The sequence below is a fragment of the Quercus suber genome, unplaced genomic scaffold, assembly GCF_002906115.3.
Source record: "Quercus suber isolate HL8 unplaced genomic scaffold, Cork oak 2.0 scaffold_131, whole genome shotgun sequence".
NCBI lineage: Eukaryota > Viridiplantae > Streptophyta > Magnoliopsida > Fagales > Fagaceae > Quercus > Quercus suber.
In genome coordinates this window covers 1169446-1185682 of record NW_027069594.1, presented here as the reverse complement: position 1 = coordinate 1185682, position 16237 = coordinate 1169446, and the positions used below count along the sequence as shown (strand labels likewise).

At 35.6% G+C, this 16237-nt stretch overlaps 1 protein-coding gene across 1 annotated transcript; it reads left to right on the top strand.

Annotated features, from left to right (window-relative positions):
• Nucleotides 1-373: 373 nt before the first annotated feature.
• On the top strand, nucleotides 374-4103 carry LOC136068725 (uncharacterized). Its single transcript, XM_065776247.1, has 6 exons — nucleotides 374-595; nucleotides 689-1182; nucleotides 1334-1937; nucleotides 2040-2167; nucleotides 2276-2672; nucleotides 3885-4103. The coding sequence occupies exons 1-6, from the start codon at nucleotides 374-376 to the stop codon at nucleotides 4101-4103; spliced, it is 2064 nt and encodes a 687-aa protein (XP_065632319.1).
• Nucleotides 4104-16237: the final 12134 nt, after the last annotated feature.

Here is a 16237-nt window from a genome sequence, read left to right as displayed (position 1 = left end):
TCACCCCTATTGGGAATTATCACTATAAAATGTTGCCATTCGATTTGAAAAATGCGGGATCTACTATCAAAGAATGATGACAAGGATGTTTGATCCACAGTTAAGCAAAAGTATCGAGATTTACATAGATGACATGGTGGTGAAAAGCAAGATCGTTTCGGAGCATGTGAAGGACCTTCTAAATATTTTTGAAGTTCGAAAAAAGTACAAGCTGCGTCTAAACGCTTCCAAATGCTCATTTGGTGTGGGATCAGGCAAATTCTTGGGTTACATGGTGACTCACAGGGGAATTGAAGTTAACCCCGACCAGATAAAAGCCATCAACAATTTACAAGCTCTTGGGAATCCCAAAGAAGTTTAGAAATTGACTGGAATGGCTACTGTTCTGAACCAATTTATCTCTCAATCAGCAAATAGGTGTAAACCTTTCTTCTCGTTGATCAACAAATGGAAAGGATTCGAGTGGACTGAGGAGTGTGCTTTAGCTTTCCAAAAACTTAAAGACTATTTAGCTCGACCACCAATCATGTCCAGTCCTGAATCAGATGAAATCTTGTTTGCTTACATTGCTGTGGCTCCTTATGCTATAAGTTTGGTATTGATATGAGTGGACCAAAGTGTGCAAAGGCCAGTTTATTATGTGAGTAAGTCGTTGCATGAGGCCGAGGTTTGTTATCTGTTGCTGGAGAAAGCCATCTTGGCAGTAGTGCTTGGTACACAAAAATTGCCTCATTATTTCCAAGCATATACGGTTGTTGTTCTTACTCAACTCTCACTAAAAATCGTACTTAGAAGTGCAGACTATACAGGGAGAATAGCTAAATGGGGTACTATCCTAGGGGCTTTTGACATCAAATATATGCCTCGCACCTCTGTAAAAGGACAGGTCCTCGCAGATCTAGTAGCCGAGTTCACTGAGCCCTCGGTAGAAGAATTGGAGCCAGCACAGAACATGGATGAAAAATCGATTGGCATGATCTCTCAACAGGGCTCCCTATTCTGGGAGGTGTATATGGACGGTGCAGTAAATCAGAAGGGTTCTGGAGTGGGGCTGGTGTTAATATCTCCCGAGATGATTATTATTGAAAAGTTACTAAGACTAAGCTTCACGGCCATAAATAATGAAGCTGAGTATGAAACTCTACTTATGGGAATGGCTATGGTTCAAAGAATGGGACGAAGGTCAGTGAAGATGTTCTCGAACTTGAAGTTAGTCGTTGGTCAAGTACAAGGGAAATTTGGGGCAAAAGATGAAAGAATGCAGGGGGTACCTGAGTCGAGTTAAATGTCTGTAGTCGGAGTTTGAATCTTTTAATTTGCTGTATATCCCCAGAAATGGTAATGCACATGCCGATTCTTTGGCCACGCTCGCCACCTCTTCGGTGCAAGATTTGCCTAGAGTTATCCTCGTTGAGGACTTGCATAAGCCCACAGAGGTAAGGGGAGAGGTAGTCCGAATTCATCAAATCAGAGCTGAACTCAGCTGGATGGATCCTATAATTAAATTCTTGAAAGAGGATATTTTGCCTGAAGAAAGGTCGGAAGCTAACAAAGTTCAGAGGAATGCAACTAGATTCTGGCTATCCGAGAACCAAAAGCTATACAAACGCTCCTATTCAGGGCCATATTTATTATGCATGCATCCTAAAGTAGCTGAGTCACTCCTAGAAGAGTTGCATGAAGGAATCTATGGGAGCCATACCGGAGGTAGATCCTTGGCTCACAGAGCCCTTACTCAAGGTTATTGGTGGCCAAATATGCAAAGAGAAGCTCATGAATATGTTAAAAAATGTGATCAATGTCAACGGTTTGCGCCGAACATACATCAACCAAGTGGAATCCTTAATCCACTATCCAGCCCATGGCCATTTGCTCAATGGGGCTTAGATATCGTGGGCCCGTTCCCTAAAGTTATAGGAAACAAGAAGTACCTTCTGGTCGGCACAGATTATTTCACCAAATAGGTTAAAACTGAGCCTCTAGCCAACATCAGAGACGTAGATGTAAATAAATTTTTCTGAAAAAATATTGTCACTCAGTTTGGGATTCCTCATACCCTAATCTCAGATAATGGCCTACAGTTTGATAGTAAAACATTTAGGAATTATTGTGGCGAATTGGGAATCATGAACAGATACTCTACCCCTGCTTATCCCCAAGGGAATGAGTAAGTAGAAGCTGTTAACAAGGTTATAGTAAATAGATTAAAGAAGAGACTAGATGACGCGAAGAGTAAATGGGTGAAAGAATTGCCACATGTACTCTGGACGTATAGGACTACACCTCGCAGGTCTACTAGGGAAACCCCATTTTCAATGACTTATGGGACTGAAGCTGTTATCCCTTTAGAAATTGGGTTCCCAATGTTGAGAACTAGTTCCTTTAGTCCGAGTAGCAATAACAAACTGTTAGAGAGGAGTTTGGATTTGATTGAAAAAAGGAGAGAAAATGCAATGGTCCAATTAGCACATTACCAACAAAAGCTTAGACAGGGTTATAATGCCAACGTAAAACTGAAGCCATTAACATCTGGTGATCTAGTACTCAGCAAAGTTGTAGGTATTACGAAAAATCCAGCTTGGGGAAAGTTAGGGCCCAATTGGGAAATGCCATACTATATTACCTCAGGAGCTGGCATTGGAGCATATTTTTTGGAAGATCTAGATGGCCACGTAATACCACGCCCCTGGAATGTAAAAAACCTTAAAATGTATTATTATTAATTCAGTTTTCTCTTTGATCAAAATGTTTATTTATCGTATAAAGATTTCATGCAAGATGTTTAAACTTAAATCCAACCATGCCTGAAGTTCTCGGACCAGATGCTATGGGTTAGTTAACATTCTCTCACAATTTTTGTAAGTGTTTAAACTTAGATCCAATCATGCCTGAAGTCTTCGGACTAGATGATATGGATTAGTTAGCACTCCGCTACTGATTTTCGTAAGTGTTTAAACTTAAATCCAATCATACATGAAGTCTTCAGATTAGATGATATGAATTAGTTAGCACTCCGCTACTGATTTTCGTAAGTGTTTAAACTTAAATCCAATCATGCCTGAAGTCCTTGGACCAGATGATATGGATTAGTTAGCACTCCGCTATTGATTTTCGTAAGTGTTTAAACTTAAATCCCATCATGCCTGAAATCCTGACCAGATGATACGGATTAGTTAGCACTCCACGACAGTTTTTTCATAAGTGTTTAAACTTAAATCTAATCTTGCCTGAAGTCCTCGGACCAGATGATATGGATTAATTAGCATTCCACTATAGTGTAGATGGCACTCCATTACGATTTTCATAAGTGTTTCAACATTCTCTTACAATTTTCTTGTTAATATTCATATAAGCTCAATTATATGTAAAGCCCTCAGAGGTATTTAAATAAACTAATTTACGATAGGCCTCTTCGGCCGTATATTTAGTTCAAGATCAGTGCTCAGTAATACTTTCTGCAGGTGCCATGCAAAAGCCAATTTAATAGGACATTATTGTTATATTTGCGCAGGTTACAGTAGTTATCGATCGAGCGTTATTTGTAACAATAATAAGTCTCATAATACGTGTAATGAAGATATAGGAAATAAAAGAAAAACGATTTCATTGATTAAAAGAAAGTACTTAGCAGCTCCTTACATTAAAAAAAAAAACAACAAAAAAAAGGTACAATTATGGAGTAAAACTCCTAAATATTCAAGTCTTCATCTGGGGGGCCGAGGGGTTAACAATTTGGCTAGATAGGGCACCAGCAGCGTCTGGGGCTTGATCTTTGGGTTCAGGAGTAGTTTTCTTCTTCCCCAAGTCTTTACCCTTATCTTGAGTATCCTCAGCTTGCTTGCCTTGACCACCAGGTTGACCAAATTCTTTGGTAACTTCAATAGGGGCAGGAGGGCTCTGACCGACTATGGGCAGCTCCAAGGCTTCTGGGAGTTATTTGGAGGGAGAAGAGTCAGAGCCTGGGAGTTTGCGAATTTCAGGGTCGTAGTAGATACTTTCAGGCTGCCTCAAGTCAAACTCTGGAGGGACCCCAGCAGTATCAAGGGCTTTACCCCAAGTTATGTCACAATAGTCTCTGCAGACTACGGAGAACTCCTCAGTGAGTTTGACTTGAGTCTCCTCCACCCCAAACTTATATGCAACTTGCTTTTCAGCCTTAACTGCCTCTTTGGCCAACTAAACATTCTTCTTGGCCAATTGAGCAATTTTCTTGGCTTTCTAAAGCTTAGCACGAAGATTTTTGACCAATTCTCTCTCTATTTCTAGATTGATTTTGGTCATGTGCAATTGCTTGCGTTGTTCTTCGGCCTGCTTCTCAGCATTTTGAAGGCTTGCATCAAGACTATTCTTTTGCTTAGTCACCTCTTTGAGCTGCTCGGACAGCTTATCATAGTCCTCCTAAAGGCCACCCATCCTCTTCTCAACCTCGAATCGGGAATAAGCCTCCGCCTTGGCTTCATTGCGAGCGTGTTTATTCCACTTCTCGACCACATAGACTTATTGTGTAATCTACATAACAAACGAAAGATTGTAGTTAAAAAAAAAAAAAAAAAAAGGTAGAAATGATCAACATTTTGAGTGAAAAATTGTATTAATTTACTTACCATAGCTAAATCCCTTTTGAGGGACAAGAAGAGTTCTTCTTAGCTGAAGTGCCTGTAATTCTCCATATCCTTGGGTAGGAGAAGTGGCTGTTCCAGGGCTTTAGCAATGAGACCTGCCCTTTTCCCTTGATAATTTCTAACGGAGGTATCCCAAGGGAAAGGAACACCATCCAATTCCAGCTTGGGACACCAGGTGTGTTTTCCCTGTCGCACCTCCACAACGAGAGGGTCTTCTCAGCTTTCAGTAGACAAGGCTCTTTTGCTCTGTTGATCCTTGACCACTTTCTATTGCTTAGGTCCTTTTGGAGACACCACCTCCCCTTATTCAGTATCTGGAATAGGTCTTTTCTTCTTCGGATCTGGTAATGGCTTTAGACCAAGATCGGAGGGGACCTGAGGAGGTGGTGGGGGAAGATTAATGGCTAGTTGAGATGGACCAGTCTCTTTTGCCTCATACGCTTTTTTCCTAGACTTCATTAGGTCCCTTAGGCATGCCATTTCCTCATTTTCTTCCGAAGGATCGTCTGGAAGGGTAGTCATTAGGACAGGAGGGCGAACGCTAGATTGCCTATCAATCTCCTCCTCGGCGTCCGAAACTGGAATCACTTGAACCTCTCCTGCTGCCTCTTCTTCAAACTTGAACTTATTAATCTGCTCCTCAAGTGAAGAAGTCGAAGAAGCAACTCTTTCGCTTTCTGCAGCCGCTTCCAAAGGAACCTGTTGAACTGGCTGAATGAGTTGCGTCACACCCTGCGGATTTGGATGTGGTACTAGGGCAAGATAGAAGGGAGCTAAGAAATTTGGCCGAGAGACATCTATTCGGTTAATCCGATAGTCTCCCCGTGTTATAGCGTTGCCGATCGGCTGAAAATCGCCCGATTTTGGCTTGAAATCGAGAATAAGATGGACAGTCTGTAGTTGCCCGTCTTCACTTATAAAGATCTTTGATCACGCGCCCAAGACTATCAAATAGTCGTCTTTCATCCCCTTGTTAGACTTAGGAAGACAGGAAATGAGCCTAACGATGTCAGATTGGGATTTAAGATAATATCCCACTCCCTTCTGGCTATGACATTCATAGATATGTACTACGTCAAGCTAGGTGAGCCCCAGGCCTAAATAACGATTCAAAGCGTCAATCGCTCCTAGGATCCTAAAGACGTTAGGCGTGCACTGATTAGGAGAAAGCCTATGGTTACGAAGATAGTCTCTTGTGACTGAACCCATAGGGAGAGTCATTCCCCCTTCTATGAATGCTATCATGGGGATTATAACTTCTCCCTCTCTTCGGTGGGTTAATAACCTTTCTGAAGGACAATACCTCAGGTTCACTTCCTGAGGTATGTCATATGTTTTCTTAAATGTCTTTATTAAGGTAGGACTATCAACTAGATACTTAAATCTACCCATTTTGGAGAAACAGAAGGAAACACACAGAATAACAACTGGGAAATAAGAGTTTGAGGGCCGAGGATATTGACCGAGAAGAAAATGAAGGATTTGAGGAAATTAGAACTTACACAAACTGGCTTGGGGAATGATCCTTAAATCCTTGGAAGGATTTATGTGGGTTCTTAAAGAAATGAAATGGATGATTTGGAAAACTTGATGAGCTTTAGTGTTAGAATTCGCTGGAGAGTAAGAAATTGCAAAGTAGAAAAAGAAATGATCTTCTTTAAAGCTTTATATAGGGGTCAGAAAATGGGTGGGAGTTATCCCACCCAGATCTTGAGGAAAAATTTCGTTCGTTGGATCAATAATTCACCGTTAGATGTCGAAGACATAGTGCCGCTTGGAATAATTAATAGCACTTCGTGAATACTGAAACGTCAACGACAATGATGAAGCAGCTAAATCTATGCTCCCATGTGTGTAAACTCAGGTATTTTTCACATTTTTAGCCTTTATCTTTTGTAACAAATCAAAATCTTATTCTTTCTTCTCGGATGTGAGGGAAAAATTAAAATTTTGAGGGGCTATTGTGGAGGTAGAAGCCCAAATTTATGTCTTGGGCCTAGGGTCCTATTTGAAGACTGAGGTATGTCCAAAGAGGAGTATATGATTGATAAGGATCCCAGGTGGGAGAAATATGCATGGAAATGATCAAAGAATATTGTCCTAAGAGTGTATCCTCCTCGGATATGAAGCATATCGATCAAGTACCTGGGAGGTTTGAGTGACTTTCCTGGCAATTCCGATGATAAGGGTGAACCTCAGACACGTATAAAGATGATAAGAACAAAAAAAATATCTAAAAGAAAAGCTGCTACTACTGCATTAAATGCACTGTAGCAACTTTTCTGATTGCATTAATATGGAGAAGATCCTTGAACAGTGCAGTCTCAACTACTGCCACTCATGGAAAACTAACGAAGATACCTGATGGGACATATACTCAAGTGAACGTTTAGATGAAGAACAACTGGACGATTAGGATAGTCTAGAAAAAAACTATATAAGTGTAAAAGTCCTCTTAGATGGGGGAAGGGCTAGAGCTCTAAGTGTATTAGCCTTTCAAACACTAATTTATCTCTTCGGACATCATATTATTTGAATTTCACATGTGTTTTTATACTTGTTTATCATTTGGAATCTGCATTAGACGTTACTTAGATCACTCAGTCTAGCTCTTTCACCCACTCTCTACAAATTCATCGTATTGGGCTTGTTGGGCTCATATCCAATATCTTTTGGGCTTGGGCTACAAATATAGACCTTACAATTATATATAATTTATTTTTATTCATAATTTATTTATTTTTTATCCATGTTCTATTATCATTTTTCAAAATCTCTCTCTCTCTCTCTCTCTCTCTCTCATAGCAATTTCCTGTTGCTCCTCCTTTTTTCTCTCTCTCATTCTATCTCAGTAGTGCCAATAAAGCCATGTTACTAGGTATGAAAAAATGCCACTCCCTCCCTGAAACCCAAGTTATCATGTGCCATTTTCACTCTCCCAAAGAGAAGACACGATGATACCCATGCTCTAATCGTGGGAAAATTTTGCTAAATAGTATAATTTTAGAAAAAATTTACTAAATAGCACTTGATCAAATTTATTTAGTTATGTAACACTTTTTTTGAACTTTTGTTTTTCAAACTTGAGTTTACCAAACTCAAGTTTCAGGCATTATATTTGATCAAATTGTCATAACCAAACTCGAGTTTGACTTGAAACATGAGTTTGACAAACTCAAGTTCCAAAAAAAATGTCACATAACTAAATAACTTTAGCCTAGTGCATTTTTTTTTTCTAAATTATTCCTAGAATAATGCTATTTTGCCAAAAAAAAAATGCCTCTAATTGTGTCTTGCTTCATTGTCATACTTATCTAATTGGATTAAAAAATAAAATAAAAATAAAAAAAAATCTTGCTATCCTAAATCTAATTGGATATCAAGGGCTATCAATATTGACTTGAAAAGGACTGATATAATTACATTTGTACATTTCCGTCCAATTAGAAATAAAAAAATTTTAAAAAAAAAATTAGTAACCGATTCTTAAAGGTTTTTAAAAAAATTCCCACCATCGAATTCTATAAAAATTGTCTTGACGTTGCTATCTTGGGCCTGTTTTTATATCTTAATTGTTGATTATTTTAATAATTTAAACCATTATTTTTGGAATATTCGTATTGGACGTCCCTGATACATGATTAATTCAAAAAATAACAAATTATCAACTATAAAATTAAACTAGATTTTTCAAAAAATTGGCTGGCTAAATGCATGCGTTAATGTGAATATGACCAGATAGTCTTCCCTAGACTCCTCTTCCAAGCTAATTTGCTTATTAGAGTATTCGCAGCAGTGGTGCTATAAATGTATAATGCTATTTTTTTTAGCTCTTATTCACAAAAAACACCATTCAGCAGTGGAGCTAAATCTACAAGATTTAGCTCCTCAGCTACAGTGCACATCTATCTTTAGATGTGCACTGTAGCACACAGGTAAAAAAAAAAAAAAAAAAAAATTCTCTCTCTCTCTCTCTCTCTCTCTCTCTCTCTCTCTCTCTCTCTCTCTCTTAGCAATTTCCTGTTGCTTCTCCTTTTTTTTTTCTCTCTCATTCTATCTCAGTAGTGCCAATAAAGCCATGTTACTAGGTATGAAAAAATGCCACTCCCTCCCTGAAACCCAAGTTATCATGTGCCATTTTCACTCTCCCAAAGAGAAGACACGATGATACCCATGCTCTAATCCTGGGAAAATTTTGCTAAATAGCATAATTTTAGAAAAAATTTACTAAATAGCACTTGATCAAATTTATTTAGTTATGTAGCACTTTTTTGGAACTTTCGTTTTTCAAACTCAAAACTCAAGTTTCAGGCATTATATTTGATCAAATTGTCATAACCAAACTCGAGTTTGACTTGAAACATGAGTTTGACAAACTCAAGTTCCAAAAAAAATGTCACATAACTAAATAATTTTAGCCTAGCGCATTTTTTTTCTAAATTATTCCTAGAATAATGCTATTTTGCCAAAAAAAAAAAATGCCTCTAATTGTGTCTTGCTTCATTGTCATACTTATCTAATTGGATTAAAAAATAAAATAAAAAATAAAAAAATCTTGCTATCCTAAATCTAATTGGATATCAAGGGCTATCAATATTTTTTTGCTGAATAAGGGCTATCGATATTGACTTGAAAAGGACTGATATAATTACATTTGTACATTTCCGTCCAATTAGAATTAAAATTAAAAAAAAAAAAAATAGTAACCAATTCTTAAAGGTTTTTTAAAAAATTCCCACCATCGAATTCTATAAAAATTGTCTTGACGTTGCTATCTTGGGCCTGTTTTTATATCTTAATTGTTGATTTTTTTAATAATTTAAACCATTATTTTTGGAATATTCGTATTGGACGTCCCTGATACATGATTAATTCAAAAAAATAACAAATTATCAACTATAAAATTAAACTAGATTTTTCAAAAAATTGGCTGGCTAAATGCATGCGTTAATGTGAATATGATCGGATAGTCTTCCCTAGACTCCTCTTCCAAGCTAATTTGCTTATTACTTACCTAATTACGTATGCAAAAGGACACAAAGGGGCCCAATACAAAAGAAGATTGTGCAATGATTATAAATTTTTCTGTCCATAACTTTTAAGTCTGTAACCTTAGTCAAAATTTCGAATAGACAACATATAAATGACTCCATTAATACAAAAATAACCTGAAGATATGAGTTTTAGTTAACTCAATTAGAAAAGTTTTTTATGGTTGAATAAAAGATCTAGAGTTCAATCTTCACGTAAAACAAAAACTGATTGGTGTCTTGGCCTGATAATAGAGAATTATTATTAAGGCTCCACTTGGGATGAGGGAATGGAATGGAAATGAATAAAAAGAATAATTTTAGAATATTCTTCTCTTCTCTTGTTGGGGAGTTTTAATGGAGGGAATGGAAAGTTCATTCCCTTGTTTGGGAGTTTAAGTGGGAGGGAATGGAATGGGTAAGAGGAAACACTCATTCCTCTTTATTCTCTTAAAACCTCAAATTTTCATTCCCTCCGAAATTGGGAGGAATGGGAGGGAATGAAATTAAATTTAATGATTTTTTTACTAAAACTCCCAAAATACCCCTATATATTCAACCATTTATTTTAAAATAGAAGTCTAATAGTAATATTGTCATAAAATGATTCCATTCCATTCTCTCCATGTTGCTCCCAACCATAATTACTTACATTCCATTCATTTTCATTCCTTTCTATTCCTTTATTTTAAAACATCCAATCAAGGTTACTAAATTGCATTCCATTCTGTTCTTTTCCATTCATTTCTCTTACTTAAATACATTCCATTCCATTCCATTCATTTTCATTCTCTTATGATCATCTCATTCCATTCTATTCCATTCCCTTATAAACTCCCAAGCGGAGCTTAAGAGCGAACGCTATAAGTTAAAAATCTCTCTTTAAAAAAAAAATTTAAAAAAAAAAAAAAAAAACTTTGAAGGCAAACATTCATTGACCATTTAATAATAATTAATATCTTACTGGCGAGTTATACTTGGACCGTAGTTCTAGGCATCTTTTGTGTATGTGTGTTATTATTACAAAACGTGGTTTGTTATATGATATGAAGATAATTGTTATTTGTTAAATGCCAATGTGGCAGTTGATCATCTAGTGGCCAAGCCTTTGGCGAATAAAACTTAGATCTCGGGTTTGAGTCCGTTTGATCCCTACTAGTGAGTGCATTGGTGCTTATCTTCCTCTGTGTTGTTTTATGTTTACCAAAAAAAAGAAAAAAAAAACATAATTGTTAATTTGTTACAATTATTTACCATTTGAAAAGACCAATGTTGATTTCAATAGCATTGGATTAGAAACTTATATTGTTTGTTTTATAATGATTACTTTTTATCATCATATTCTAAAACATTGATGAGCTTCCTTCAAAAAGGGGATACAAATTGATGGGCTTCATTTTTGTGTATGCTTGAATACAAAAATCTCTAATTCAATTATAATAAGAAACCTTATGAGTCAACTACTTTTAGAGATAATTGCTAGTAATAATAGTCATTTCTCATTGGACTAAAATTTCCAAATCTGTTGATCAATTGTAACCCATGTTTTTTTTTTTTTTTTTACCTCAAATTTTTAAAGTAAAAATGTGTTTTTGTCAACTTTCAACAAATTAGAAAATAAGTAAAAAGCTAATCCAAATGCCCATAATAGTTATTATTAATATCACTGTTGAAGATAAGCTTTTTTTTTTTTTTTTTGGGGATAAAATAAGCTATTGTTATGTATAATTCTGAAGACAACTTTTCTCATGACTTGTTAACATGACTGATTGTAAGTAGAAGGTTCATATAAAAGTGTTTATCAACTAAAACCACCGCTCGGTTGTAATAAAAAAAAAAAAAAAATCATGGAGAAAGTTACGTAGATAGAAAAGTTGCATTGTTAATGGACTGTGAAAGAAACCTTTTGAAAGTAATTGAATTATAAGAAATTACAGACCGGTGGAACCCTGGACATAGACAACTAATTAATGATGAATCTTTCTTGAAATCTTGTTCTGTTTCTCAAATCTTTTTGCATTTTAGGTCAATTACTTTGAACTTGATAATAATTTTTTGAACCCAATTGTGAGGGAAAGCAGAGGGGTGGCAAAATAAGTTCAAACCTATTTGCCCACTCAACCCACCCATTCTAATTAAACCCAAACCCATCCAATTATTAGCTGGGTTAAATGGGCATAAACCCAATTAGACCCAATAATTATTGAGTTTCAACTAAAAACCCATTGAACCCCGTTTAATCCAAAAACTATATACTCAAATTCAACCCAGCCATTTTTCAAAAAAAAAAAATAATAATAATAATAATAATCAACCTAGCCCTTTCCATTAAAAAAATAAAAATAAAAATAAAACTTAGTTTTTAATAATAAAAAATCTGGACTAAACAAATGAAAATTAACCTTCCTGTGATTTTCTCGGTAACCAAACAGAGTCCAAATATTTAAAAAATTTAAGAGAACATTTGAAACTCAAATATACAAATTCTCTTTCTCTTTTTCAGGATTTTCTCCCCAACCAAGCAAAATATCACTCACAAAAAAAAAAATAATAAAAATAAAAAAATAAAAAATAAAAAAAAGAAGAAGAAGAAGAAGAAAACGTAGTTCATAATAATAAAAAATCTGTAAGCAATCGTTATCTTTTCGCGAATTGACCTTTTTCAGTGGCACCCATGTAATTAACTTTACCAAGGAGGGCAAAAAGTGGACTCAAAATGTTTCACCACTGACTCGTCCCCTCCGACGAATATCGCCAACCTTCCGCTTTTAGCCCTGAGATCGCCACCGGATACTAGTGCGTTGATGAAGAAGTAGTCTTTGGAGGAAGCAGCAACGAATATCCCGGCGGCGAGGGAGGGTTCGGAGGTGGTCATGTCGACGAGTATGCCATCGTGGCGGAGGCCGGAGAGGACACCGGAGGTAGGGTCGAGTAAGACGGAGCAGACACTGCAGACGTCAGTTCTGATCCAAATCTCTCTCTCTCTCTCTCTCTCTCTTTAGTTTTTAATAATAAAAAATCTGGACTAAACAAATGAAAATTAACCTTCCTGTGATTTTCTCGGTAACCAAACAGAGTCCAAATATTTAAAAAATTTAAGAGAACATTTGAAACTCAAATATACAAATTCTCTTTCTCTTTTTCAGGATTTTCTCCCCAACCAAGCAAAATATCACTCACAAAAAAAAAAATAATAAAAATAAAAAAATAAAAAATAAAAAAAAGAAGAAGAAGAAGAAGAAAACGTAGTTCATAATAATAAAAAATCTGTAAGCAATCGTTATCTTTTCGCGAATTGACCTTTTTCAGTGGCACCCATGTAATTAACTTTACCAAGGAGGGCAAAAAGTGGACTCAAAATGTTTCACCACTGACTCGTCCCCTCCGACGAATATCGCCAACCTTCCGCTTTTAGCCCTGAGATCGCCACCGGATACTAGTGCGTTGATGAAGAAGTAGTCTTTGGAGGAAGCAGCAACGAATATCCCGGCGGCGAGGGAGGGTTCGGAGGTGGTCATGTCGACGAGTATGCCATCGTGGCGGAGGCCGGAGAGGACACCGGAGGTAGGGTCGAGTAAGACGGAGCAGACACTGCAGACGTCAGTTCTGATCCAAATCTCTCTCTCTCTCTCTCTCTCTCTCAACCCACTGAAACAAATATCTGATTTTAAGATTTAAAAAATTAATTTAATTAAATTTTAAAAAATTATAAATTCAGAATTTTATTTTTAATTTTCTACCTTGGCTTTTTAAAAAAAAATTAAAATGTTGATGTGTCAAAAAATGCAAACTAAAATATTTTGGTACTTTGGTCTTTTCACTTTAAGGGTATTTTGGTAATTTTGATAATTGGGTAATTGGAGTTTACTCATTATAATTGGGTTGGGATGGGTTTGGGTTAAAAGAAATTAGTTTAAATGGGTTTTAATGGGTGAATGAGTTTTATATACTCAACCCAATTATGCCCACTCCAAACCCACCCATTTGACACCCATCGAAAGCTTTTCCTGATACCTCAGAAGTCAATAATATCTAGCCATTGCACTGCCATCACCTTGACGCAGTCATAAATAAGGATATTTATTTCCCAATCAAAAAAACTTTGCCTTGTTAAAATGTTCAGCTGCCCCAGTGTGCTTGTTGCTGATTATCTCTCATCAACAGGCTTAAAGGATTGAAGAATTTTTTTTTATTTTTTGGTTGAGAAAAAGGATTGAAGAATTTAAACCACTGCTGCTGCTGAAAAGTTCTTTAAATGAGTTGCAATATATGAAGTGCAATGTAGTTATTTATATTACAGGGATTAATAATTTTTATTTTTTGGTAAAGTAATTAATGAACGGAAAAGTTAGCAAATGTCCTAAAAGCATTAGTTTAAACATTATTTTTAGAAACTTTTTATGAAAAAAAAAGATTTAATTGATTTTTTTTTCAACTTTTTATATTTCTTAAAAAGAAGTATCAAAACTTTCTTAAATGGCCCATTAACCAAGTGAAGCAGATAAATATCTTATAGGTGTAAGTAATTGGGTAAGCCTATCCCAACCCAGAACTCATATGATGTAATAAGTTGGTATTAGTATCGCACTGGCCTCTGGGAATGCACTTTGTATTATGGGCATATTATTTTAAGTTGCTCTCAGTAATAACATACCCTTTGCTAATCAACCCACTTTGTTATGTGTTATAGACTTAGAGTAACCCTTTGCTTTACTAATATGTAAACATATGCATGTAGGATGTAGCTAATTTTGTTTAGTTTGTTGAGGATCTATAGTCAATTTCAAGATTTTGAGATTATACTTTTGTTTTAGACTTAATTGTTGTAATTGCAATGCATTTATATTGAGTTAGAGAGGTTATTGGGACTGTGTGGGAAACCCTCATCAAATTGTTTTATATCAAAAACCTCAAATTTATAAAATTTGACACTTGTTTTTTTTACTATGCTCCTGTACACAGCTCGTTGGCAGGAAAGTCTGAAGAAAATATCATCTAATCAGGGGCAAAAATCACTTTGCGTCACAAATTTAATGGATAATCTTCTATTGTAACGTTTGGGAATTAGCTTAGAATGTAGTAGCTAGGATTTTAATGGTATACAGAATAAGGTTTTTTTTTTTTTTTTTTTCTTTTTTGGGTTTTTAAGGTTAGAGACTTTTTAGAATTTAGATCTCTTATTACTTGTGAAAACATGAATTAGAATCAACTTCTTATAAATATTGTATATAGTTCCTACATATACATGTTTTTAGATCCTCAAACATTTTCGCTCATTCCCTAGCAGCTTGGGCCTCCTTTTCTTATCGTTCTTGTTAAATTACCGATTGTCCCAAAAGTTAAATTTTCAGACTTTGATACTATGTTAAATTACCGATTGTCCTAAAAATTTAAGCTACTGCAAGGGGCGGGACTTTTCAAATTCCATCTAACAATGCTACTAAAACCAAAGATTATCTTAAATTACCTACAAATACACTTCTGGGCCCCCTCTAGTCTAGTAACTCCTCTTAAAATTCATTTGGGCCTCCAGCAGAACAGTTTTTTATTTATTTATTTTAAATGATATAGATAACTCAAGAAAATAGCACATTCATTGCCGATAATCCCTCCAAATAGAGCTAAACAAATTTAACAAATTTCATATCAGCATCATTATCAACTAAAAAATAAAATCCTTCGTAAATAAGGACTCCTCTAAAATAAAATTTAAAAAATATTTAATATCCATGGTTTGCTGAGAAACCCAGATCTAATTTTTTTTTTTTTTTTTAAATCTCTTGTGCCTCAACTAGATGACTAGTGCTAATTCCCTCCATATCAGTTTGCAGTCCTCTCTCTCTCTCTCTCTCTCTCTCTCTCTCTCTCTCATTTGAGTTTAACATGTCGTGTAAACCGCATAAAACACTAAAACGGGATTGGTTTAAGCACAAAATTAGTGTTTTCTACTAAATGTTTTGACTCAACTGTGTTCTGTGGTTTACAACTTGCATTGTTAATATTATATTTTGTATAGTTTTAGACCCCTTCACACAATATGTTTAACCTAATATTAAGCCAAGTTGATTAACAAGTTTGTTAATTAAAACTAAGTTAAAAAAATATGTGTAAAACAAATATAATACGGAAAGTAAAGAACACAAAGATCTGATGACCTAGGAAAACTAAATCGGTAAAAAACCTGAGGAGGATTTAACCTAGTTATCGTTAAGGTAAAACAGATTCACTACGAAAGAATTGAAGTTTATACAATAGAACTTAGACCACTAACATCATATTGCTATCTTGAGTAGAAAACTTACTACTATGACCACGTGACAGCTTTGAGTTCACAGACTACTTATTTCTTGAATTCACTGCAATTACAAGTTCTCCTACTTGTGACTTTGAGACTCCACTCAAAGATTTCAAATCTTCATTAAGTTCTTTATGTAGCAACTGAAATGATCACCAAGTTCTTGACATGAATCTTGACCTTGATAACCCTAAGTGTGTATGAAGGTAAACATCTCTAGATCTCACAAGAGATTCAACACACAGCACATCAAAAAGTTTGTAAAACATAAGTAGGGTTCTCCTTTTTAT

What these genes read in the sequence shown, in the direction of transcription:
- LOC136068725 (XM_065776247.1), top strand. Translation starts at nt 374, where the DNA reads ATGGCTACTGTTCTGAACCAATTTATCTCTCAATCAGCAAATAGGTGT. An exon ending in GTTCAAAGAATGGGACGAAG is followed by an intron (nt 1,183 to 1,333) that starts GTCAGTGAAGAT and finishes GTATATCCCCAG; the next exon opens with AAATGGTAATGCACATGCCG. An exon ending in GCTTATCCCCAAGGGAATGA is followed by an intron (nt 2,168 to 2,275) that starts GTAAGTAGAAGC and finishes CTGGACGTATAG; the next exon opens with GACTACACCTCGCAGGTCTA.